This window comes from Ovis canadensis, chromosome 24, assembly GCF_042477335.2.
Source record: "Ovis canadensis isolate MfBH-ARS-UI-01 breed Bighorn chromosome 24, ARS-UI_OviCan_v2, whole genome shotgun sequence".
NCBI classification, from domain to species: Eukaryota; Metazoa; Chordata; class Mammalia; order Artiodactyla; family Bovidae; genus Ovis; species Ovis canadensis.
This window is the reverse complement of record NC_091268.1, coordinates 41,175,551-41,198,806: the sequence shown is the minus strand read 5'-3', so window position 1 is coordinate 41,198,806 and position 23,256 is coordinate 41,175,551. Positions and strand designations below refer to the sequence as shown.

Below are 23,256 nucleotides of genomic sequence, written 5' to 3'. Positions count from 1 at the left end.
ACAGTGCTCAGGAAAGAGTCCAGAGGGACAGAATTTTTGTAGAGCTTTTGCCTGTTGCACCCTATGTCACAGGAGTCTGGATTTGCAGATAATAGAATTTACATGGGCTGGTTGGAAAACTGTGTCAAGGTGGTAGGCAGCCTACAGAATTGTGGAACGGGCTGAAGAAATGGATCCTAAGCCACAGGTCTGACCTGACCTGGTAAGAAAACTGCTTCTCCTGACACTGCCACCAGACACTAAATGCCAGGACTTAGACTTGTCTGCAACAGCTGCTGCTCATGGTCCTGAAACCGCTTCTACATCAAAAAAGTGACCTTTGGGACTTCCTGGTGGTCCAGTGGTTAAGAATCTGACTTCCAGTGCAGAGGACTTGAGTTCAAGTCCAGATGGGGAACTAAGATCCTACATGCTGCAGGGCAACTGGGCCTATGTGCCACAACTACTGAGCCGGTGGAGTGCTCTGGATCTGTAAGCCACAACAAGGATCCCACGTGCCACAACAAGGATCCCACGTGCCACAACTCAGACCCAACACAGCCATAAATGAATAAATATTTTAAAAAGAAGGAGGAGACACCGAGGAGACAGACCACCTTCTGACTCTGGGAGTTGTTGGATCAGGATGGGAAGCCTGGAATTACCATGCCCATCATGCTCCCATCCATGGTGAAGCCAAAAATCCAGAAGTGGGCAAAGAGGATCTTAGAAGCCTGGACTCTACATCGTGTGAGATGACAAGTGTCTTTATTGTTTAAGGCAGATGGTGTTAAGAGTTGTCTGTTACTTAAAGCCAAATACACCCTAACAGATAAGTCTGCCTTACAGCACTTGGACGTATTTCTTGGTGTCACTTGTCTGAGACTAAGTGACTTGAGTGGGGTGAGGACTGGGCTTCCTTTATCTCCATATACTGTGTGCCTGGCCATAGCAGGTCTCTGTGCATACTTGCACTTGAACTGTTCATGAGCCTTCCAAATCGAAGGGTGCTACCACTGTGATGCTATGAACCTAACATACTCCAAACAGGACACTATGTTTCTCCCATACTCTCTTTACATATCTGAATAAATGGCACCACCTTTGTCCTTTTCCCCCAAACCTATATCTGTCCATTACCCAGTCCCACTGGTTCTCTCTCCAAAATAAATCTCAGTGTAACCGTTTCTCTCTCTCCCCTGTCAACACTGGGCTTCAAACTGGGATCATCTCTTGCCTAAGTTACCTCATGATCTCTCCAGTGGGTCCTCCAGCTTCTGTCCTTACTCTCAATATCTGTCAAATCCATCTTCCACACAACCAGATCAGTCTTTAAAATGTGAATCAGAAATGAATCCTCCCTTAGTACACGTGGAATAAAATCCAAACTCCTACTTATTTAAATGGGTGAATTGTATGGCAGGTAAATTATATTTCAGTAACATACATATTTTTGTCAGTAAACATTAAGAAAAAAAAGTCCGACATCCTCCCTGGGGCCTGTGGTCTGGCATGGCCATGATCTAGCCCCTGTCCACCTCTCTGATCCCCATTTGGTACTTTCCTCTCACTCTCTCCAGCCACACTGGGCATCCTTCTGTTCCACCAACACCCCAGGATTGCTTTTACCTCAGGGTCTTTGCAAATGTGCTTCCGTCTTCCTGGAATGTTCTTCCCTGGAGCTTTCCCCACAGCTTGTTCCTTCTCGTCTTCCAACCTCACATGTCACCTCTTTTGACACCCTCTTACCAATGGTCCTCTTATTTTCTTGATAGCACCTAAATATCCAAAATTATCTTAGTAGTTTGCTTGTTTGTTGGGTTTTGTTTTTTGTTACTTTTTTCTCTCTCACCAGCTCATGATACTAAGAACTTTTATTTTTTATTTTAGGAATAGTGTCTAACACTTAGGTCAAGAAACATTTGTTGAAGGAAGAATTTGTTGAATCATTTCAGTTGATCATTCAGTGAAGCATTGTGTTGGGCTTAAGTTTCTGTGTTTTCAGTGGAAAGCAAATTTTGTATTCACATTCATTTAAAAAATACAAGCGAATCACTAGAACTTCTGAGGCCTCTGCTTTATAAAATGGGGGGAGTGAAGAGGTAAAACTATGATCTGTAAGGGTTTTTTTTTTTTTGTAGCTGTAGCTTCTAAAAGGAGGTGGGGTCTGCTGTAATTGACATGGGTTCTGGGCTGACCTATAACTTAGTGGCAAATTGGGGACTAGGACTTAGAGCCTTGTCCTTGGTACCACTCAACAGACTTATTGGAAACTCAGGGGCATCTTTCACTCTTTTTAGGGGCTCACAAGTTACAGACACTTCTGTCACTCAGGATATTCCAGCCAGCCTGGCAGTGTCTCCTCAGAAATCCCTCTGGACATTCACCTTGGAATTAACCCCACTGCACTGCCTTGGCTGGGTCAGCATCATCCCCCTCTTGGACCACTGCACCCATCTCCTCTCTATATCCAGTCTCAACGCTCCCATACTGGCCCTGAATATCCTTCCAAACACAGAACTCCAATCACACTCATGTCACTCAGATGTGACTGGAGACATTCCAGTTGGAAACACTCTGTGAAGCTCACACAAAAGCTGCTAAATAAAAGGCACTTGAGAGGCCGCCTCGGTGCATTGGCCTTGCATGGCTTCTTAGAGGAGGCTACACTTTGGCGCCTGAAACCAGAGAAGGAAGACTGGCAGAAGTGGGGGAAATGGCGTGTGTAATACCAGAGACAAACCTAAGTGAAGGTGGAGTATGTTAGCTGTCAGAGTGTTCTGATTGTGCAAAGCATGATTTGCTTGGAAGGACAGGAAGTTCTGGCCAAAACACTTACGGCTGAATTTGACATATCCATCTCTTGGGGCGGGGGAGGGTCCAGATGACCTCCAGAAGAAGCTGGTAAGCAACCAATTCCCCCTCAGTGAGAGACTCTGGTTTTCCTTTGAAGAACCACCCTCTGCTGTGCTCAGCCTATCCCAACCTCAGGTGATTGATCGGTCCATGATCCAGTGTTTACCAATCAACCTAATCTATCCTTCACGGTCACAACTGTCCATTCAGGGTTAGTATTGTGTTTCAACCCCCACTGGTGACCTGAAGTTCAGTTCTGGCACTTACTGCCCAGAGTTAGCAGAGACCCCGCAAGGTAAGGGCTCACTCCACAAGACTGCCCCCACTTCAGATGCCAGCTGCAAGTGGGGTCCCCTGGCCATCTATCCTTGGCAAGCACCTACAGATCTGGGAGTGTCCATGAGCCCCCTGAGGCTTGATAATTTGCTAGAACAATTCACAGGGTACAGGAAAGCACTATACTTACATTTTAGTACAGTTACGATTGTATTTTATAATTAAGGATACGTCAGGAAGAGCTAAATGAGGAGCTACATAGGGAGAAATCCTGGAGGGTCCACGTAGACTTGGGGCATATCACTCTCCCCACACATCAGTGTCTTCACCAACAAGAAGCCCCACTGAGCTTCAGTGTCCAAAGTGTTTACTAGGGGTTTCACTACTTAGGCACAATGGAGTAAATCACTGCCGTGTGACTGAGCTCAATCTTCAAGTCCCCTTCCCTCCCTGGAGATCAAACTGGCTCAAAATCCCAACCCTCTAATCATAAAGTTGGGGCTTCTGCTGACCAGTCCCCATCTTGAAGCTATGTAGAGGCTTGCTATTAGTGATTTCATCAGCAAAAACTCACGTGTGATCGAGGGGGCTCACAAGTAACAGACACTTCTGTTACTCAGGAAATTCCAAGAATTTTAAAAGCTCTGTGTTAGGAACCTGCAACAAAGACCAGACAAATTCCTTATTATACAAAAGATGGGCACTGGGTGACCCAAGCTGAGCTGATGAGGTGCAGCCCTACTGCACTTGAGCTAGAATTATTGGAAAAGCTATGATCTGTCTCTGCTGGGACCATGAAGCTAGTAGAATGTAAACTTGGGACTCTGGTGGCCATCTTGCTCCCTGGGAGAGGGCAATCTGCTTGAGAAGGAAGATAACCCAGAGGAAGGCAGAGCTAAGAGACAGAGCAAGTTCACATGGACCCTGTTTGAGTCTCTGGCTCCTGCCATGCCTCACGTCATTCTATCTCTGATTTTTTTTTTTTTTTTTTTTTGCCATGCCACATGGGGTCTTCCTAGACCAAGGATGGAACCGTGCCCCCTGCAGTGGAAGCACGGAGTCTTAACCGCTGGACTGCCAGGGAAGCCCATACCTCTTACTTTTTAATTCTGTGAACCAACAAACTCCCCCTCTTTTAGGACCTTAAATGGAGTAGGGGAGGCGGTGGTCCGATTACTTGTAGCAGAAAGCATCCTGAATATTACATCCCCTGTTCCTAAGGAGGAAGAAGTGTTTTGCTTTTCACATTAACAGCTTGCTTAACTGGGCTCTGGACCCATCCTTCCCCTGGGGGTGGTAATTGAAACTTCACTCCTTCAATTACTTCTACTGGATCCTCTCTCCTAAAACTTCAGACAGAAAATCCAGCTTCCCTCAGGATATAAACAAACAAGCAAACCTTTCCATCCTCTACAATCCTCCATATCTCCTTCCCTTTTTGGCCAAACTGTGTAGGATAACTTCACATTCCTACCCCCACTTGTTCACCTTCCATTCATCCCTCAGTCTGCTGCCATTGCCTTCTGCTTCCTTCACTTCCCTAAAAATGACTCTCAACAAAGTCACTAAGCAATCTAAGTCAATGTTTTCTATAGGAGACAACAGCAAGGCCCAGTCCTATGGATCCCTTGTCATTTGTGTATAAAGTGTTTGCTCAAACCACCCCACGCCACCCAATTTACACGCATGCTCACATGCACAGGCTCTTATTACCACACCCCCTGGTCTTTGGCGTGTGGTGTTTTTTCATACAATTAGACCTTCTAGATGTTTTTTCTTTTTCTTGAGAACTGTCCTGTCCTCAGGCTACTGGAAGCTTTGCCTTGATGAAGTGCCTGAGAATTGACATCTCCCAGGGGAAGCCCTAGTTAACAGCTGAAGAATGTTGGTACGGGAAAGGGCCAGCTCCCTTGTTTCTGGATAAATCTGAGTCACAACTTACATCCAGAACTTCCCTGAGGAATCAAGCTGAACTGCTCTCACACATTCTCTGAGATCACACGTTCTCTCAGTTTCCTCTCCTGCCCCTCCCACTCTTTTACTAGTTTCTCCTGGTAGCACTTTAAAAAAAAACATCATTTGCACACAAATTCTCATCTCTGGGTGTGCTTCTGGAAAACCTGATCCAAGACATCCCGGCACTTTTACTTTTTTTTTTTTTTTGGCCTGCCCATTAAATGTGGTTTCCCTAAATTAAGTTCTAGGCCCTCTTCTCTCTACAGGTATTACCAGGACAATCTAATTCATGTCCATGGCTTTAAACACTACTTGTATCTGATCACGGATCACACTGCTGAGACTGTAGATCTGTCTGCTGGACAGCTCCACCTAGTTGTCCTCAGACATCTCTTACACCAATACAGTAAGTCATCAGGCACATGTGACTATTTTAATTAACTAAAAAAACCCTTCAGTTCCTTAGTCACACTAGCCACATTATAAGTGCTCAAAACCCACATGTGGCTAGTGGCTACCACACTAGGCAGTCCTGATAGAGAACATTTCAGTCATTGCACAGTTTATTGGACAGTTTAGACAATATTTCCAAACCTAATTCATCATCACTAGCCCCTTTCTGTATTCCTCACCTGGTCTCTCTTCTGGACAACAATGGGCCAACTACAGAGAAAGGGTGTGTGAACCTGTCAGGGAGGAGGGGGGGTGATCACAGAACTAGAGTCCTTTCCACTGACATCTTCTGAATTGGAAAGATGGATGGACGAAGATGGTGACGAAGACCTTAACAAAGGCCATCTGGTGAGCTGATGCTAATACGGTTAGAGCTGGGGGAGAGATGGGGACTAAGACTGGCTAGGCCAAGACTTTGTGTTTCAGGAATAGCAAGTGATACAAGCCAATCAGCTAAAGTCAGTTCTGGAAATTTTACTGCAAATCTCAGAGGAAAAACATACCCCTACAAGAGTTGCTAGGCTATTAGGACTTAAGTTTGGAGCTATAGAAACCTATTTTGCCACTAAGAGAGGCACGGGGAGAGCTCAGTCTAGAGGTGAACCACAGGTTCCTGATATCTTTTGGCCCTTTTATTCAGCTGTTCCTGAAGAAACTTGATCCATTCTTTTCAATGGCTTGAGTCCAAAGAGTCCCTTATTGCTTAGGCCAGTGGAGCTGGGTCAATGAGAGATCTGAGTGACTAGGATCTCATCGTGCTCATGATTTCAACTGCCCTCTACTACACCTTAATACCGTCTCAATTTCTACATCTGGCCTTGATGTCTCTCCTGAGCTCCAGACTGTATATCCAACTGTCTCCTGACGTCCCACAAACACGTCCAAAACTGACCTCATTATTCCTACCGCCCTCACTTCCATTTCCCAAGCTGAGAGATGGAATCTCCTGGAACATCCAGTACTTTGTCAAAGAAACCACCAAGGTCGTAAGTTCAGGCTCCGCCTCCTCTCAGGGCCTCACCAAGGTCACCCGCATCTTCCCTCCCCCAGCTCCTTGGGGGCGGTGCCCTCGAACCCCTCAGCGGCCCAGGACGGCGCTCTAGGCTGCGGCGGGCCCTTCAAAAACCCTTCTCAACTCGCTGGTTTCCGGTACCTGGCTCCTCTAGCCTCCGTCAGGCCCTCGAGACTCTACTCCACTAAAGTCCCTTCTCTATGGTTGACAGCTCTCCTTTGTCCCGACTTTCCTCCAGGAGGATGTTCTGGTAGGACCCAACCCCTTCTTATGGCTGTTCCTGCCGACCCTGGTAGGTGCAACTGGAGAAGTCACTGAGCCCTCCGAGACTCACATACTTTCAGCTCTGGAAGGGCTGCACGCAGTGGGAGGATGGCGGAAGTGAGTATGAAGGTGCCCTTCCTTCTCCCCGCTCTTCTCTATGGTCGCTTCCTACGGTGACGGGAAAAAGGGGGTCCCGGCGCCTGCGCAGAACCGGGCTGGGAGCTAGTCGCGGAGAGGGGGTGGGGCAGGAGCGGGAGCTGCCGCCGCCGCCGGAGCTAACCGCGGGGACCGAGATGCAGGTGGGACCGGAACCGGAACCCCCCTCTTCAAGTCCCTCTTCCCTCTCCGCGACCCGGCCCCGGCGCTTGCGAGGACCCTTGGGTGGGGGCGGGCGTGGGGGGGCTAGAGGCAGGAGGGGCGCCCGGCCCCGGAGAGTGCAGCGGACAGGGCTGCTTCCTTGGGGGCTGCGGCCCCGGGGAATGGGCGGGTAGAGGGTGTCCGGGGAGGAGGGTCGGGTCGGAGTGGATTGACCACCGGGTCCGGAGGGTCCGAGCCAGGAGCGGAGCCTGCACCCTCCACCACCCGCCCTTCGGGAAATAACAGAACTGAGCCAAGAGGCAGGTGCAGTGGGAAAAATGTATCTGAGTCCCGCTTGACGAAAGAGAAACTGACTCACCAGCTTAGGGCCCGCAGGGTCAGCGGGCCTGAAGGGGGGCTGTGTCTGCCTGTGGTGCAGAGGGTTGGGTGGGCCGGTGTGAGCTGAGGTGGCCTCTGCCTGGAGATTGGGCTCTCCTCTGCTGTGTGTACACCTCTTGGCTCGGTTCCCCCGTGCTCCATGACTCTTTCATCTCCTGGCGTCTTCTCGTTGGTTTGGAATTGCCCCTGTGGTTGGAGCCATCTGAGTGTGTAGGGTCCAAGCCAAAGAGAAAGGGGAGGGGGCGCTGACCTGGGTCTGAAGAGGAGTCTGGGGTTTGGGGAGACTTGCCTGAACTGCCTTCACCCCCTTGGTGCCAGTCATCTTCAAGTATAACATGGGGGAGGAACACTAACAGAGGAGCCATGGGCTTGTAAATTCCCTGCCCAGCTTTGCCACTTGCTAGTTTTAAGACCTTGGGAAGGCTCTTCCTTTTGCTGATTTCTCTTTGAGAAAATCAGAACCCCATAAAGATAGTAATAACGACTGTCATTTGTTGTGCACTTACTTTGTGTCAAGCCGGGACACGTCCTGTTTAATTCTCCCAACAGTTCTAGGGGTTAGGGATCATTAGTCCTGTTTTATAAATACGAAAACCAAAGCTCAGAGAGGACATGTAATTTGTTCAAGATCACCCAGCTAATAAGTGGCAGTGATGGAATTTCATCCTAAGTCTAACTCCAGAACCTATGGCCTTAACCACCAAGCAACCAGCCTTTAGGGCACACTCCTCTATGAGAGAAGAGGAAGGTGAGAAACCCAAGGCCCCAGCTCTCTGTTTTACCTTGCGGCCAGCAAAGACTCGCCCAGACCCAGCCCACACTGCTGTTGCCTCTGGGGCCCAGACTGGAGGGCCACCCAAGAAGTGGGCTCTGGCCCTTCCAAGCCTTCCAAGCTTTCCAAGTACAGTGCTTGGGTACTGGGCCCTGGGGTTGGCTTTCATTGGTCTGTCCTCGATGAGCAACCTCCGTCCTCAGTGATGGACCATGGGAGGCAGGGTCTCTTAAGCTCCACAGGCCTGGCTCCCCTGCAAGCTGGGGCAGTGAGGGGCAGTGACGTGAGACGGGCACGGTCAGTGCCTGGGGACGAGGGCTGTGCCGTGGGAAAGACAGGAGACTTGGAGTTCTGAAACTCTCTGAGCTCCGGGTTCCTCTTCTGTTAAAGAGGCTGTTAAAACCTCTCGCAGGGAAAGGTAAGAACGGCAACTGGGAAGCAGGTGATAAATATCGAAGGATCATTTTAGAGAAGGGAGGGAACGTGAAACAGATTCCTGTTTAGAGGAAGGCGCTGTCCAGCCGTCCATCACACCTGGAGCTGAAGCCAGGGAATGTGGATCAGGGAGGCAGCAGGAGGAGGGGTGCAGGCTAGACATTGGAGTCGGGGGCGGGTGGGGGTGGGTGGTTGATTGGCTGGGGCCTGTGGGGCGCAAGGACCTGGGGAAGGGCAGGGAGGCAGTGTGGTGTGTGTTCCAGTTGCGCTCAGAGGAGGGGGTCTGGCCCCGTCCCACCTCAGCAGTGACTCCATATATGTGCCTCTTCCTTCTGCAGCTGCTGCCGCTCACCCCGTGTCTTCTGGCCGCTTCTCTCTTTGCCGCCCCTCCCCACAAGCTCCCCCTCTCCGCCTCCTGGGGGCCATCATGAATGGTGCCCCTTCCCCAGAGGATGGGGCCTCGCCCTCCCCTCCCCCGTTACCCCCGCCGCCTCCCCCGAGTTGGCGGGAGTTCTGCGAGTCCCACGCCCGGGCGGCCGCCCTGGATTTTGCCCGCCGTTTTCGCCTCTACCTGGCCTCTCACCCCCAGTACGCAGGGCCAGGGGCCGAGGCCGCCTTCTCCCGCCGTTTTGCCGAGCTCTTCCTGCAGCACTTTGAAGCGGAGGTGGCCCGGGCCTCCGGCTCCCTGTCGCCACCCCTCCTGGCTCCTCTGAGTCCTGGTGTGGAGGTCCCGCCACACGACCTGTCCCTTGAGAGCTGCAGGGCGGGCGGGCCCCTGGCTGTGCTGGGCCCTTCTCGATCATCTGAGGACCTGGCCGGCCCCCTCCCTTCCTCGGTCTCTTCCTCTTCTACGACCTCCTCGAAGCCGAAGCTCAAGAAGCGCTTCTCTCTCCGCTCAGTGGGTCGCTCGGTCCGCGGTTCGGTCCGCGGCATCCTGCAGTGGCGGGGGACCGTTGACCCGCCCTCTCCAGCAGGGCCCCTAGAGACAGCTTCGGGGCCCCCGGCGTTAGGTGGGAACAGCAACTCCAACTCCTCTGGCGGGGCTGGGACTGTCAGCAGGGGGCTGGTCAGCGACGGGACGTCCCCCGGGGACAGATGGACTCACCGTTTCGAGAGGCTGAGACTCAGTCGCGGTGGGGGGTCCTTGAAGGATGGTGCAGGCATGGTGCAGCGGGAAGAGCTGCTGAGTTTCATGGGGGCTGAAGAGGCTGCCCCTGACCCCGCTGGAGTGGGCCGGGGAGGAGGGGCAGCGGGGCCTACCTCAGGGGGAGGGGGGCAGCCTCAGTGGCAGAAGTGTCGCTTGCTGCTTCGAAGTGAAGGAGAAGGAGGAGGAAGTCGGCTGGAGTTCTTCGTACCCCCCAAGGTGAGGCCCAGCGGAGGTGGGGTGGCTGGGAGCAAGGGGTTGAGCAACCAGGGTGGTGGCTTGGCCCACATACCGAGCTATGCTTATTTGTTGTTTGTTTTTAAAAAAAATTTGTATTTGTTTATTTGGCTGTTCTGGGTCTTCGTTGCTGCGTGGACTTTCTCTAGTTGTGGCAAAGGGGGGCGACTCTCATGGTTTGCAGGCTTCTCACCTCAGTGGCTTTTCTCGTTGTGGAGCCCGTGGCTCTCGAGCGCTCCGGCTTCCGTAGTGTCGGCTCGCAGGCTCTATAGAGCACAGACTCAGTAGTTGTGGCGCACAGACTTAGGTGTCCCGCAGCATGTGGGATCTTCCCGGACTAGTGATCAAACCTGTCTCCCCTGCACTGGCAGGCAGATTCTTTACCAATGAGCCACCCAGGAGGGCCTGGGTTTTTTAAAGCTAGCTCCTGACTCTGGGTTAGTCGCTGTGGGCACGACAGAGAAAGCAGTGTTACTTGTCTAATGCCCTTTGGGTGTGGAAGGAAGGCCGAATCTCTGGAGGGAGGGGAACGATTGTCTCTCCACACCAACAGTCTGGGTCTTGTTCTCTCTCGCGACCTAGGCGTCTCGGCCTCGACTGAGCATTCCCTGCTCCACCATCACCGATGTGCGGACGACCACAGCCCTGGAGATGCCTGACCGGGAGAACACCTTTGTAGTTAAGGTAGGAGGCCTGGGCTCCCTGCCCTCTTGGAGCACTCACGTTAGAGAGAAAGCTCTTTTCGGACATTGAAGCAAGGGATACACGTACAAGGAAGGTGCCCTGAGAATGTGTCCCCAGGGCGGCGGCTTTTCTGGGAGGGGGGTGAGCAGGAGGATGTCCTTGCTCCTGTTAGGGGTGCATTAGGGCCTCGAGACCTGGAAGTGGCCTGTGGGCCTCCTCTTGTCCCCATAGGTGGAAGGCCCCTCGGAGTACATCCTGGAGACAGCCGATGCGCTACATGTGAAGGCCTGGGTGTCTGACATCCAAGAATGCCTGAGCCCAGGGTGAGGAGCCCGACTTCTGTCACTGAGGGGCCCAGGGGTGGGCTTGGGGAGCAGCTGTCTGCCTCTCCGCGGTGACTTGTCCTCCCAGCACCGTTTTCCCTGTCTCTGCAGACCCTACCCTGCTACCAGTCCCCGCCCCATGACCCTCCCTCTGGCCCCTGGGACCTCCTTCCTGACAAGGGAGAATACAGACAGCCTGGAGCCGCCCTGCCTGAACCACTCGGAGAGTCTGCCCAGCCAGGGCCTGCTGCTGGGACCCAGTGAGAGCAGCGACCGCCTTTCGCAGGGTAAGGGTGGGGCCTCAGAGCTGAGGACCCTGGGACCTGTTATGTAAGCCCCCTGGCCGGCAGGCCCGGGCCCTGGCCCTCTCTCCAGGCTCCGCTCAGCTGCCACCCACCAACATTTGACTTTTGTCCCTGAACAGGCCCAGCCACAGTTTACCAGTTAGAACCGTCATCATCACTGCCCCGACCCAAGCCCCAAGCCCACCCTTCTCCAGCGTTCTGTCCCCGCCCCGTCACCTTCTCCTTCACCACTCTGGCCAGAGATAATGGTTCTCTTCTCCAAGCTCGCAGAACGCTGTGCACATCTTTGTTGTCTTCTTGCTCTGCATCTCCATGCATATGTTGGTGGTACTGGGATTTCTTTTGAGTCCCAACTTTTAAACACACACATACGCTGTCCGCACACATAAACACAAAAAGATGTGTCTACCTGGCCCCAGCTCACCTTTCTAGACTCGACTACACTCTTCCAATCCTCCATTCTGAGCTTCAGTTTCACTGTACCTTGCACACAGCCTGTGTAAACAAATGTATTAAAGAATCTAGAGGCCAGAATGGACCTTACCAGGTCTTCAGTTCTGATCTCCTCATTTCTCAGGCAGCTAAGAGCAGAGAGGAGAAATGGCTTTTCTGAGGTCATCCAAGGATCACTGACAAAGACAAAGGCTATGCCAACTTGATCCTGAGCCACAGTGCCCTGCACCCCGCATATTCCTGTCCTCAGCACTAATATGTAGGACGCACCTGTAGGCTCCTGCCTGCTGCTCAGCAGACACTCAGGAACTCCTAGTACCTCCTCGACCTAGGCTAGGCTCTGGGCAGGATGAGGAGCTCAGAGCTGCCCTGTGGGCTCACGGTCTAGCTGAGTTGACATCACTCCTAAAATACAGGGCTCCCACCTGGTGAGCCTGAACAGGAGGCCTTGGGAACTTTGGAGGAAGAGAATCAGGGAAGGTGGGCTAGATGAGGAGTTCTGCACAGGGGAGGAGAAAAGAACGTGGCTTGGAGAAAGGAGACGTGTGAGCAGAGACCTGAGGTGGGAAGAGCCCTGGACATCTGAGAAAGTTAGGCGGGATAATTGGGCTAAATCAGAGGACACGGGAATACAGGGTAACCTGAAGATCAGGCGGGTTAGGTTGACGGAATTCACAGAAGTAGAATCTTTGATGCCACTGAGAGTTGAGGGCTTTGTCCTGTAGACAAAGAAAGTACCTATTTTTAATGTGAAAATACTTGAGGGGTTCTACCCCCCCAATTCTGCAACTATAGAGTTGCAGTAATTTCAACTGTTGGTTCAGAAGAGATGTGGACACATTTGGATTCTAAGACCTTGTTGATGTCACTGCAGCCCTTTCAGCAGTGTGTGAAGTATAAGTTAGGAGCCACCGATGAGAACCATCAGGCTCAGTGCCTGAAGAAGGAGCCAGCATTTCGGCCGGCTGACGCCAGTGCCCACCGGGTAGCCTGGCCGCTGGGGAAGTGGGTCCGGCAGACCAGTCCTCCCAAAAAGAAGCTTCAAGTTCTCAGTTTTACTCTCCCCTTTTTCTTCTAGGGGCCTACGGGGGCCTGTCAGACCGCCCCTCGGCATCCATCTCCCCCAGTTCCGCCTCCATCGCCGCCTCCCATTTTGACTCAATGGAACTGCTTCCCCCAGAGTTGCCCCCACGGATCCCCATTGAAGAGGGACCCCCAGCAGGGACCGTTCATCCCCTCGCAGCCCCTTACCCACCCCTGGACACTCCGGAAACAGCCACAGGTACCAGAGGTGTGAGTGTGTGTCTGCTTCCAGGCCTGGTGCCCACCTACCTAAAACTCTTGTCTTGGGATCCTCAGGGGTCCGACCTGGGGGGCTCGGGAGTAACCCATGAGGGAAGAGCAAGGCTTCTCTTCTCCTTGGGATCAGGGTGGCTTCCCTGACACCTGGTTTCCTTCCCTCTGTCTTTACTGAAGGGTCCTTACTGTTCCAAGGAGAGCCAGAGGGAGGCGAGGGGGACCAGCCCCTCTCAGGGTATCCTTGGTTCCACGGGATGCTCTCTCGACTCAAGGCCGCCCAGCTAGTGCTGGCTGGAGGCACTGGCTCCCACGGGGTTTTCCTGGTACGTCAGAGTGAGACAAGACGGGGTGAATATGTCCTCACTTTCAACTTCCAGGGTAAGGCCAAGGTGAGTGCCTGAGGAGGAGGCTCCATTGCAGGCAGCGGGCCTGCGGGTCGAGTGGGGGAATGCTGCCATCGGAGGAGGAGGGTTCTGTGACTGGTAGGGCTCAGGCTCCTGTTTTATCCCACTCGTCCCACCCTCAGCACCTGCGTCTGTCGCTGAATGAGGAAGGTCAGTGCCGGGTCCAGCACCTGTGGTTCCAGTCCATCTTTGATATGCTCGAGCATTTCCGGATGCACCCCATTCCCCTGGAGTCTGGAGGCTCCAGTGACGTTGTCCTTGTCAGCTATGTCGTGTCCTCCCAGCGACAGCAGGGTGAGCAGAGCAGGTCTGCAGGGGAGGAGGTGCCCGTGCACCCAAGAAGTGAGGAGGTGTGTGTGCCAGCAAGCCGGGGTGGGGGGCCCAAGGAGGAGAGCGGGGGCAGAGGAGATGCCTGTGTGTTGGGTCTCTCCGGGAAAAGGAGCCCATGGGGACGTAGGAAGGCAGCAGGCTCCATGCTGGAGCTGGGAGGAAGTGGAGAGCTGGGTTTCGCGCATTCCCATTCCATCGGCCCGTCTGTTCCATCGTCTGTCTGTCTCCTAGACGCGTCCTCCCTGGCCTTGTCTTTGCCCTCCATCACAGCCTCACCTTGGGCCTGCCCTTCTTGGGGGTGCTCGGTCTGATCCCCTTCCCTCCTCCCTTGGTGTCTGATGTCCCTGTCTGATCTCTCCCTTTTCCCCACCCCCAATGTCCCATCTGTCCCCACGTTGCCCCTCCCCTACCCCCCAGGCCGGGAGCAGGCCGGGAGCCATGCAGGGGTGTGCGAGGGAGATCGATGCTACCCCGATGCCTCCTCCACCCTCATGCCCTTCGGAGCGAGTGACTGTGTGTAAGTGTGGTCCTCCTCTCACCGCCGCCCATGATCCATCTTCCATGGATGGGGGGATTGCTCAGGAGACGGGATCTGGGGGAGATAGCACATGGCTCCGGGGAGGGGATGAGCGAAGGGGAGGCTGCTCCAAGAGCTTGCCTCCCTCCACCATCAGTCTGTCTGCTTACCGTTCCTATCCAGAACCGAGCACCTCCCATGACCCACCCCAGCCCCCTGAACCCCCTTCATGGACAGATCCCCCACATCCTGGGGCAGAAGAGGCGTCGGGGGCGCCAGAAGTGGCGGCAGCAGCAGCCGCAGCAGCCAAAGAGAGGCAAGAGAAAGAGAAAGCGGGCAGTGGAGGGATCCAGGAAGAGCTGGTCCCCGTGGTTGAGCTGGTCCCCGTGGTTGAATTGGAAGAGGCCGTAGCCCCAGGCACGGAGGCCCAGGGAGGCGCTGGATCTGCTGGGGCCCCCGGGGTGACCCTGATGGTGCAGCTCCAGCAGTTACCACTAGGGGGCGACGGAGAAGAAGGGGGCCATCCCAGAGCCATAAATAACCAGTACTCCTTTGTGTGAGACACCCTACCCCACCCTCTCTCTTCTTGCTCCCCAGCCCTCAGTTGGTGAGATTGGGGCTGGGCTGAGACACAGAGGAGCAGTGAGAATCCCCTCACCACATGCTTCCTGACCCTTGACGGCCAAGGGCATGTATGTTGGTACAAAAAGGTTCAAAAGCCCTAACTCCCCAGTTCATACACTACAGGTGCCCCATCCCCTGGGCAGGGGATTCAGGCTCCATTACCTCCCTAGGGGCTCTTACGGTCAGCCCCATCCCTGGGGGCCATTTCCCCATTAACCACCCCTCAGCCCAAGGAAGGGTGAGGGGGAAGGGCTGTCAGTTATATTAAGGTGGTTGTTCTTGTTGTTTTAAACAAAATGGAGAAGCATAAATAAATAAAAGGGTTTATCTCAGTTCCATTGTGATGGCTGTGGCCAGTGTTTGCAGTGGGGGGCTGGGACTGGCGGGTCAGGAAGGTAGCCCACTCAGTGTTGCCAACTTCAGAGCTGAGAGGCCAGAGGTCTGGGTCATCTTGAGTCCCTGTTGCTCCCAGACCTGAGCTTTTGGCCCATTGCTCCCGGGGGGACTGTCCTGTTTCTTGAGGGTTAAGTGCGGAGCCAAATGGTGCTTCTCAGGGTCTCCAGCTAAGTTCGCTTAGTGGGACAGGACCATGAACAGCAGGATCGATGATCACCAATCAGTACAGACCTTCCTGCTCTGGATTCTTCAGTTAAGGCTTCTTACCCTGGAGAGAAAACAGGCCAGGAGAGATTGTGAGGGGCTGGGCTAGGGGCACGGTGGCTGTGTTGGGCGATTGAATGTGGCCACCACAGCCTAGCTGCAGAGAGCCCCAGGGGCAGGCTGACCCGCCCCTCTTCTCAGAGCCAAGCTGGAAAGCTGAAGGCTGGATGATAAAGAGTGCTGGCTTCCACTCTTGGCTTTGCTTCTCATTTGCGGTGTGTCCTGGGCAAGGTGTAGCCTCTCCAGGCCTCAGTAGCCTCATCGGTAAAATGGGAAGGTTCATCTAGGTTGAAGCCACTGACATGATTTACTTGGCCTGGATGATGTTTCCATTGGAATTTCTTTCTTTTTTTTTTTTTTTTTTTTTTTTTTTTTTTTTTTTGATAATTTCAAAATGTGGTTTTATTAATGCACTTTAAGGACAAGTGCCATTCTTATTCTACCTTCTTCTGGAAGAAATACTACCAATTATAAATAGTCACAGCAAATTTTCATTAGACATAAACTGTCCGTGTGTGTGTCAGGGGGCAGTTGGTTCATTTATATCAGACTGCAAATATAAACTCATGTTCTGAGTCTACAGACAACACTGAGCAACAATATTTCCTTCTAAATTTTCTTTAAGGCAGATCTGTTTAGCATTGTGTGTGAGTTACTAACATGGTGCAGTGTAGTTTTAGCAAATTTAACTTTTAATTTCCCAGTGAAAGTAATACATATGGTCAGGAATAGGCAACGATATCTCTTTTCTAGTCCCTCTGCCTGGCCACCATTTTAAAAACACAAGTTTTTCTTATACATATATATATATTACTGTATCAAAACACATTTTAACAGACTTCACAGCACACTTAAAGCTTCAGTTTACAGTCGTTCATACGAAAGGTTTCTAACATGGAACGTTCACTTGGAAAGAATTCCTCACTGGGGTTCCAGTGTTCTCTATCAGGAATGGAGAAGTTCTTCTTCAGTGCAATGCTAGGCATTTTACCTCTGTTCATTTATGTTTTTCTTTCAAGGGCTCCTGATTTACTTTTGTATCTTCATTTTTGTATATCTGACTTACTTCCTTTAGTATCTTCTCAGGTAAGGCAGGTTGATATCTGTATAAATAACCATACGGACGAAGATGATAAACGAGGTATTCTAACTCATACATAGCTGTAGGATCAACATAGTGAAAAGAAACTGCAAGATCAGAACAGCAACCAGGACCCTCTACAGGAGGATAATAGTTATAATTCCAGTACCAAAAGGTTCTCGGCAGATAACCCTTGATTAAGTGGTGCTCTGGTACAAAAGGATGAAAAGTTTCTTTTCCGGTGGTATCTCTGGAATCTCCTGCTTCTACATTTATAATTTCCATGCATCTCCCCAGTGCTAAATCTTCGATTGAGGAGCTGTGCGTACATTTGTCTGTTTTAAATGCCTCAACAAATCTCTTCAAAGCTTCTTTACTCAGTACATATCCTGCTCCTCCACTCATGTAGCCCTGCTTTACATAGGGCTTAAATCTTCTCCCAAAGTAAATGGGTTCTTCAGGGTTGTATTTTGAGAGAAGCCATCTCAAGTTATCTAGTATAACGTAAGTATCATCATCTGCTTTCATAAACCAATCAGCATCTTCTAAATAATGATCATGGACATACTGAAAGGCTTTAATTGTTTTCCAGTACAGCTGGTCTCTGCCTTCTCTGGTTTTTAATCCCACAGCAGGGAAGTCCTTGTTTTCTTCTGAACTCATAAACAACACTTTATTACAACGCTGGGCCCAGGTAGCTTTGACATGTTTAGCCTTTTTCTCTAGATTCTGAGGCCCTGTCATTACCCAGCAAAGAATTTTAACCTTCTGATAGAGCTTTTCAGCGATGTCAGTGTTCTCATCTTTATGTTGGCTGGCATCTGCATCGAAGTTCATCTGTCCTTCTAGATGATTCTGTTCATTGTCATCTGAATGCCTAGCGTGAGGATCATTATGAAGAATACTAGGCTGGATGTCCTTCTGTTCTTCCAACAAAATACTAAGTAGCTGAGAGCATAAAACAAATCCGACTGCTGATCCACAAAGGAAGGTTAAAATATTCAGCCAAGATTTAGAGGCCATTTCCCGAAAATGTATTTCTGACATCAGCCTCGGCTCCCTCTCGCCCCTCCAGGGGGGCGGAGAGGGCGACGACACGAGACCGGCGACCTTCGCTCTGCTCGGCAGCCGCAGAAGTGGCTCGTGGCTGCTGGCCGGGGCCGCCCGCTGCCGCCCAGATTATTCCCCGGCAGCGGCGGCGGCGGCGGCCGAGGCGGGCCCAGCGCGCGCTCCCCTCCATTGGAATTTCACGTAAAAGTTCAGATCACTGGTTCTTCCCAAAAGTCAGAAGATCCAGCCTCACGTGGTACCCGCCTTCCACATCTGCTCCATGCCCACTGGCCCACTTTACTCAAGGAGGCTCCTAGCTGGGCCTGTGAGTGTTTGAATTTGCGACGTCTCCCTCTCCTCCCTGTACCCCTCCCCCACAGCACCCAGGCTCTGCTCTCTGGACTGAATTGCGGCTGTGCCTTCCTCCAACTGAGGGCACCCCTGGGCTTCCCAGCTCTGCAGGTGCCAACAAGGAGGAGCTGGGTTCTGAAGAATCCCACCTGTTCTGTTGGCCCTCTCCCTCCCCCACTTCCATCTGGCTGGGCCCCTTCCCATTCTGCCTCCCACTTCCCTTCCCAGGCAGTGTGGAGGCTCCACGCTCATGCCCCTCAGCCTCTGCCCCCACCTCCAGGAGGCCCTACCCATGCTCATGACCTTGCTATTCTGGGCCTTGCGTCCTGTTGGGAGATGGACAGGAGACAGCTGGGCTCATGGGCCACCCAGCCTGGGGGCTTGCCGGGGGAAGCTCTCCTGGTTTCGTCTCATCCTTGGGGCTCCCCCAAACCTGGGCCTAGGGAGCCTGGGGATAGAATTGGCCTTGCAGAGGGAGGGAGATGGATTGGGGATCTGGATGCTGTGTTCTCAGAGTGAGGTGGCGAGAGAAAGCTGTGGCGCCCCAGGGTAAGCAGGAGCTCATCGTCTCCTAATCTAGCAGCAACTGCTGCTGTGAGGCTCCCCCTCCCCGCCCCCCTCCAAACCCTGCCAGCCTTCAGGGCTTCGCCTTCTGAAGGTGGGTGGGCAAAGGGTACCAGGACCCCCTCATTCCCCCTCCCCCACCCCCCCAAGATGTGCATATCTTGGCTGGAGGAGCCTAAGATACTGTTTCCCTCTAAGCCTGTCTACTGATGTTTCGGCCAAAGTTCCGAACTGATGGGGAATGGCCAGGCCGTGCCTCAGTGGTCCCTTAGAAGTCCACCGCTCCCGTTCTCAGCTCCAGCCCTCAGGATGGGATGAACACCTTCCAAATCTGGGCCTGGAGACCCTGGCGTAATGGTGTGTGTGTTGGGGCGGTGCTCCAAAAGAGCATGCGCCTCCATCCCAGTTCACACCCAGCCTCCCTGACGGTGATCCTTTTGCAGCTCTTGGCTGGTGGCTATCCCTTCCTGGCTGCCATTTCCCCTTTGGGAAGTTGAGGGAGGCAGAAATGAATAACCTTAAAGGGCCTCGTTGGCAGCGGTGCCCTGTAAAGCCTGTGTCCTTCCCTCAGCCTCATGGTCTGAGTCCCTTGAAGCCACGGTCTGTCGTCTTCTCCCCCTTCTCCATGTTTGGGCATTCCTGCTCCTTTAAGACAGTGCCCCTGTCACTCCTCCAGGGGGTGGCGGGGACAGGCCAGCCAGCACCAAAAGGCTTGATACTGGCCTAAGAAGGTAGGTGCTCGGCCAGGTGGAGGTGCCTGGCAGTGTGACCCCCAACACACATGCCTCCTTGTCTGAGCCCCCCAAACTCCCCCAGGTCACCGCAGGATTCTGCTTCAGGGAGGGATTTATTGGACCTATGAAATGGGGGAGGCAAGGAGCACCATGTCCTTAAGTCACCTGAGAAGCCACCCTCCCCTCCAAGTGCAGGCAGAAGAAAGGATGAGCTGGTGGGGGCAGCTAGATCCTGCAGTGCCAACCACCCCTGCTGGCCTACCCACCCCCCAACGTGGGGCTCCCCTCTCCCTTTGCCCCACCGTCTGCTGTACCACTGTCTGCTTGGGAACGTGGGTGCCAGACAGGGAAGCAACCGTGAGCACCCTTGCAGCGGTCCATGTGCCTCACTGTGGACTTAGGAAACTGAGCCCCAGACAGAAGGACTTGAGGCCAGGGCTGCTTCCACGAGGCTGCTGCTTCACCTCACTGACCTCGCACCATTCTCTCATGGAACCTTCCTCCTCTCTGCCCCCGTTTCCTCCCCTGCCCACGCCCCACGCCACCCTCTGTCTGCTCCTCCTGCTGCCGTAGTAGTGACCAACAGACGCCCCTATCCCAGAGCCGGGGTGGGGGTGGGGGGTTCGGAGCAGCTGCTTCTCCAAGGAAGCTGACACCGAGGCCAGCCGCTCAGCAACAACTTGTGGCTTTGCACCCAGCTCTGGGCCCCCACCCACCTGGCTGCCGCCTGCCAGCTCCCTGCTGTCCGTTTTCCCCACTGCTCCTCAGACTTCCCTCTGACCCTGGCAGCCTTGTCTCTAGTCCCCCAGGTCTGTCTGTCCTTATTTCCCCTAGACCTGTCCCCATCAATCTGCCCGCGTCCATTCCCTGCCTCTGGAGCCTCTGCTTCCCCGGCCCCTGCCTTTGATGCCCCTTCCGTCGCACCTCTGCCCACGGGGTATGCCCAGCGCCTGAGCACAGTTCCATCTTTACTTCCCTTGAGCACAGCTCCTTCGGGGCCAGGGTGGAGTGCAGACCACATGCCATCCAGGGTCTGCCATGTAAACCCTGTGGATTGAAGAGAGCACAGCGTGGGACAAGGGGACCCTCATTCCGTGACTTGGGGTGACCCCTGCCCCCATTCTGAAACTTTGATCCCTCTCTGTCTGCCATCAGCACATTCTGTACGCTCTTGGGTTTCCCGGCTGCCTGGGTATCCCATTTTCTTGGGGGGGGATTCCCTCTCAAGGATGGGGGGGCCCTGAAGGCTCTGTTCCCAGAGGTTGAGTTAGAGCCATGGTGGGGGGGTGGTTTAGGGGACAGACAAGCAGTCCTGGCTCTGCTCACCAGGGCCTGGACACTAAATCCCTTGTTGATGGCTGCAGCAACCCCTCCCTAGGGTAGGGTTACCATCTTCTGCCTTGTCCCCTTGACCCTCTCCCCTCCCTGATTCCCCTTGTCCCTTTAGAGCCACTTCCTCTTGCCCCCAAAGGATGTCCTCCCCCTTTTCAGCCCCTTGAGGGCTGGGTATCTCTGCTGCCATTTCAACAAACTCAGTAAGGAAGGCTGAGTCTGCAGCAGTAGAAGTAGGTTCAGAGGGGATGAGATGGGAAGGGGGTTCGAGAAAAGGGAATAGAGAGAAGTGGGCTGAAGGGAAGAACTGGAAGGAGTGACTCTGTAAGAAATTCAGTGCAGCTCAAGAAGTCGGGGCAATTGGGGAAGGGCTCAGCAGCAGAAGACAGAAATTGAGGTCTCTCCCTGCCCCCTTCCCTGGGGCTGGGGCCACCTTAGCTTCCCTCATGAGTGACATCTCAGGCTGCAGCCCCACTGTTCCCCCTCGTCAGCAGAAATATCTCTCTCTTCTGACCCCTCCTGCTAGAGTCCCGGCCAGCCAATCCCTGGTCTGAGGGAGGGGGGAGCCTGGCCCCCCCACTCCCTCATAAGGACCAGCTGGGGGCTGGGGGGGTGGCCGGCTGCTGTAAGTGGAACGGGGGTCAGAGCTTCGTGAAGGGAAGAATAACTTGGGGGGGGGGAAGGAAAGAAAAAGGAAGACACCCAGACAAACAGGCAGGTGGATACACTGAGGAAGGCCCCCGACGTGTGAGAACCCCCCCAGAAGGAAGACACCGCCCCCTGGCCCCCAGGAAGGGAGCACCATGGAGGCTGCGCACTCCAAGACCACAGAAGAATGTTTGGCCTATTTTGGGGTGAGCGAAACTACAGGCCTCACCCCGGACCAAGTTAAGCGGCATCTGGAGAAATATGGCCATAATGGTAAGTGTTCCCTGGAGGAAAAGGCTGGTAACACCCTCCTACATCCCTACAACATACACACACAGACACACACACACAGAGACTCACTTACACACACTGACACACACACACTAAAGCCTCTCCCTCCAGGGTATCTTAGCGAAGAGGCAAGGCCTGGTCACTTGAGGGCAAGGGAGGGGAGGATACTGAGAAAGCAGGATCCCTGAGTCCCTGAGTTTTGGCAAGTTTTTTGGGACAACCTCGGTGAACCTCAGCTTTTTGGTGGCCTGATTCTCTTACCTTAGTCACAAAGTCCTGGTTGTGGGTGGCATTAGACTGAATGCCAAATGAATAATATCCTTTTCTTCTTTTTCCCCGGGCAGAGCTCCCTGCCGAGGAGGGTAAGTTACTGGAAGCCCTGAGCTCTCACAAATGACACCTCCTTCCCTCTGGGCCCCACTCCCTTCTCCCTGTCCTCTCCTTCCAATTCCTGGGGCAAATGTTCCTCCCCAAAGGTTAGAGTCTGGCTGGGGGCAGAAGTTTCCAGGCACGTTCTCCTTGAGGCATCCAATCCTTGAACAACTGCCCACCACTTTGAGGAGCCTGTTTCTGGACTTCGGGCCAGCTCCCTCAGCCCTTTTCTCAGTACCAAATGGCCTGCCCATCACCCTAGACCTTTCCTGCTCCAGGCTGGACTCCAGCCTGCACCTGGAGTCCCTGCATTCATCCGTTAGACCTTAACACCGCTCCCCCCGCCCCCCCACCTCCCTCCCCTCCCCTTGCCTCTGCCCTCAGGGAAGTCCCTGTGGGAGCTGGTGTTAGAGCAGTTTGAAGACCTCCTGGTGCGGATCCTTCTCCTGGCCGCCTGCATTTCCTTTGTAAGTGTGTTGCGCGGTGGTGCGGCGGGGCAGGTGGGGCGGGGGGGGTAAGGGGGTGTATCTAGGGGCTGGCCTGAGCTGTGGATTGGGGGGATCTGGAGAATCTGCTCGTGGGCAGCCCCAAATCAGCGGCTCCTTTGGTCCAAGCCCTCAGCATCCTGTCCTACAGACTAGAACTGAGGGAGAGGGATGACGCTGACTTGCATACTCCTCTGTCCTCCCCCACACCCCGCAGGCAGGTTTTATTTTAAGCTTTAAGGATGTTCTCAGCCAAAACACTGAAGCTAAGCCGCCCCCGGAGCTTCAAGGGCTCCGAGGGCTCGGGTTACCCCCCCAGCGCCGGGCTCCGGGGCTCAGATGCTACTGCTGTTCCCAGGCCACCACGGCTCCCAGCATGCCCCGGGGCTCACACACGGCTCCGCCAATCCCCGAGCGTCCCGGAGCTCCTGCCCCTCCCCCCTGACGCTGATTGGTCGACACAGAAACTCCCTCCTAGAGGCGGGAAAGAGCTGCTGGTGCGAGGGGAACTCCAAAGGCGCTCAAAGGCCCAGACCCCTCACCTGTCCCTGGGCCTCACTTCCCAGCTACCCCTATCAGGGCTGGAACTCCCGGGACCCCCTTCCTCGTCCACTTGACCTGACCCTCCCCTTCCTCCTCAACCTCAGGGCTACCCCCACCCGCCTCCCA

General features: G+C 53.7%; 2 protein-coding genes, 2 long non-coding RNA genes and 1 pseudogene across 10 annotated transcripts in view; 2 read left to right on the top strand and 3 right to left on the bottom strand.

Annotated features, from left to right (window-relative positions):
* Positions 1-33: 33 nt before the first annotated feature.
* Positions 34-6,986, bottom strand: LOC138428926 (uncharacterized). The gene is made up of 3 exons (XR_011252623.1): positions 6,871-6,986; positions 3,686-3,768; positions 34-1,757 (listed from the first exon to the last, which is right to left on the bottom strand). It is a non-coding gene; the product is annotated as an uncharacterized lncRNA (long non-coding RNA).
* SH2B1 (SH2B adaptor protein 1) lies at positions 6,577-15,351 on the top strand. 6 transcript variants are annotated; one of them, XM_069569862.1, is made up of 11 exons: positions 6,577-6,669; positions 6,771-6,913; positions 9,038-10,062; positions 10,663-10,764; positions 10,996-11,087; positions 11,199-11,374; positions 12,924-13,127; positions 13,322-13,533; positions 13,671-13,842; positions 14,296-14,395; positions 14,579-15,351. In XM_069569862.1, the coding sequence occupies exons 3-11, from the start codon at positions 9,127-9,129 to the stop codon at positions 14,595-14,597; spliced, it is 2,013 nt and encodes a 670-aa protein (XP_069425963.1). In that variant the 5' UTR covers positions 6,577-6,669; positions 6,771-6,913; positions 9,038-9,126; the 3' UTR covers positions 14,598-15,351. The 6 variants fall into 6 exon arrangements, with proteins under 6 accessions (XP_069425963.1, XP_069425960.1, XP_069425962.1 ...); XM_069569859.1 differs by having other exon boundaries at positions 6,604-6,913; positions 13,671-13,898; XM_069569861.1 differs by lacking the exons at positions 6,577-6,669; positions 6,771-6,913 and adding an exon at positions 6,969-7,095.
* Positions 15,329-22,965, bottom strand: LOC138428925 (uncharacterized). Its single transcript, XR_011252622.1, has 3 exons — positions 21,992-22,965; positions 20,384-20,506; positions 15,329-15,683 (listed from the first exon to the last, which is right to left on the bottom strand). It is a non-coding gene; the product is annotated as an uncharacterized lncRNA (long non-coding RNA).
* Positions 16,351-18,427, bottom strand: LOC138428924 (glycoprotein-N-acetylgalactosamine 3-beta-galactosyltransferase 1 pseudogene; annotated as a pseudogene).
* Positions 21,511-23,256, top strand: part of ATP2A1 (ATPase sarcoplasmic/endoplasmic reticulum Ca2+ transporting 1) — a 17,102-nt gene continuing 15,356 nt past the window's right edge. For both annotated transcript variants that reach the window (XM_069569856.1, XM_069569857.1), the window contains exons 1-3: positions 21,511-21,712; positions 22,075-22,092; positions 22,487-22,569. In XM_069569856.1, the coding sequence (XP_069425957.1) occupies positions 21,595-21,712; positions 22,075-22,092; positions 22,487-22,569 (219 nt within the window). In that variant the 5' untranslated portion in view covers positions 21,511-21,594. The remainder of the gene's footprint in view (positions 21,713-22,074; positions 22,093-22,486; positions 22,570-23,256) is intronic.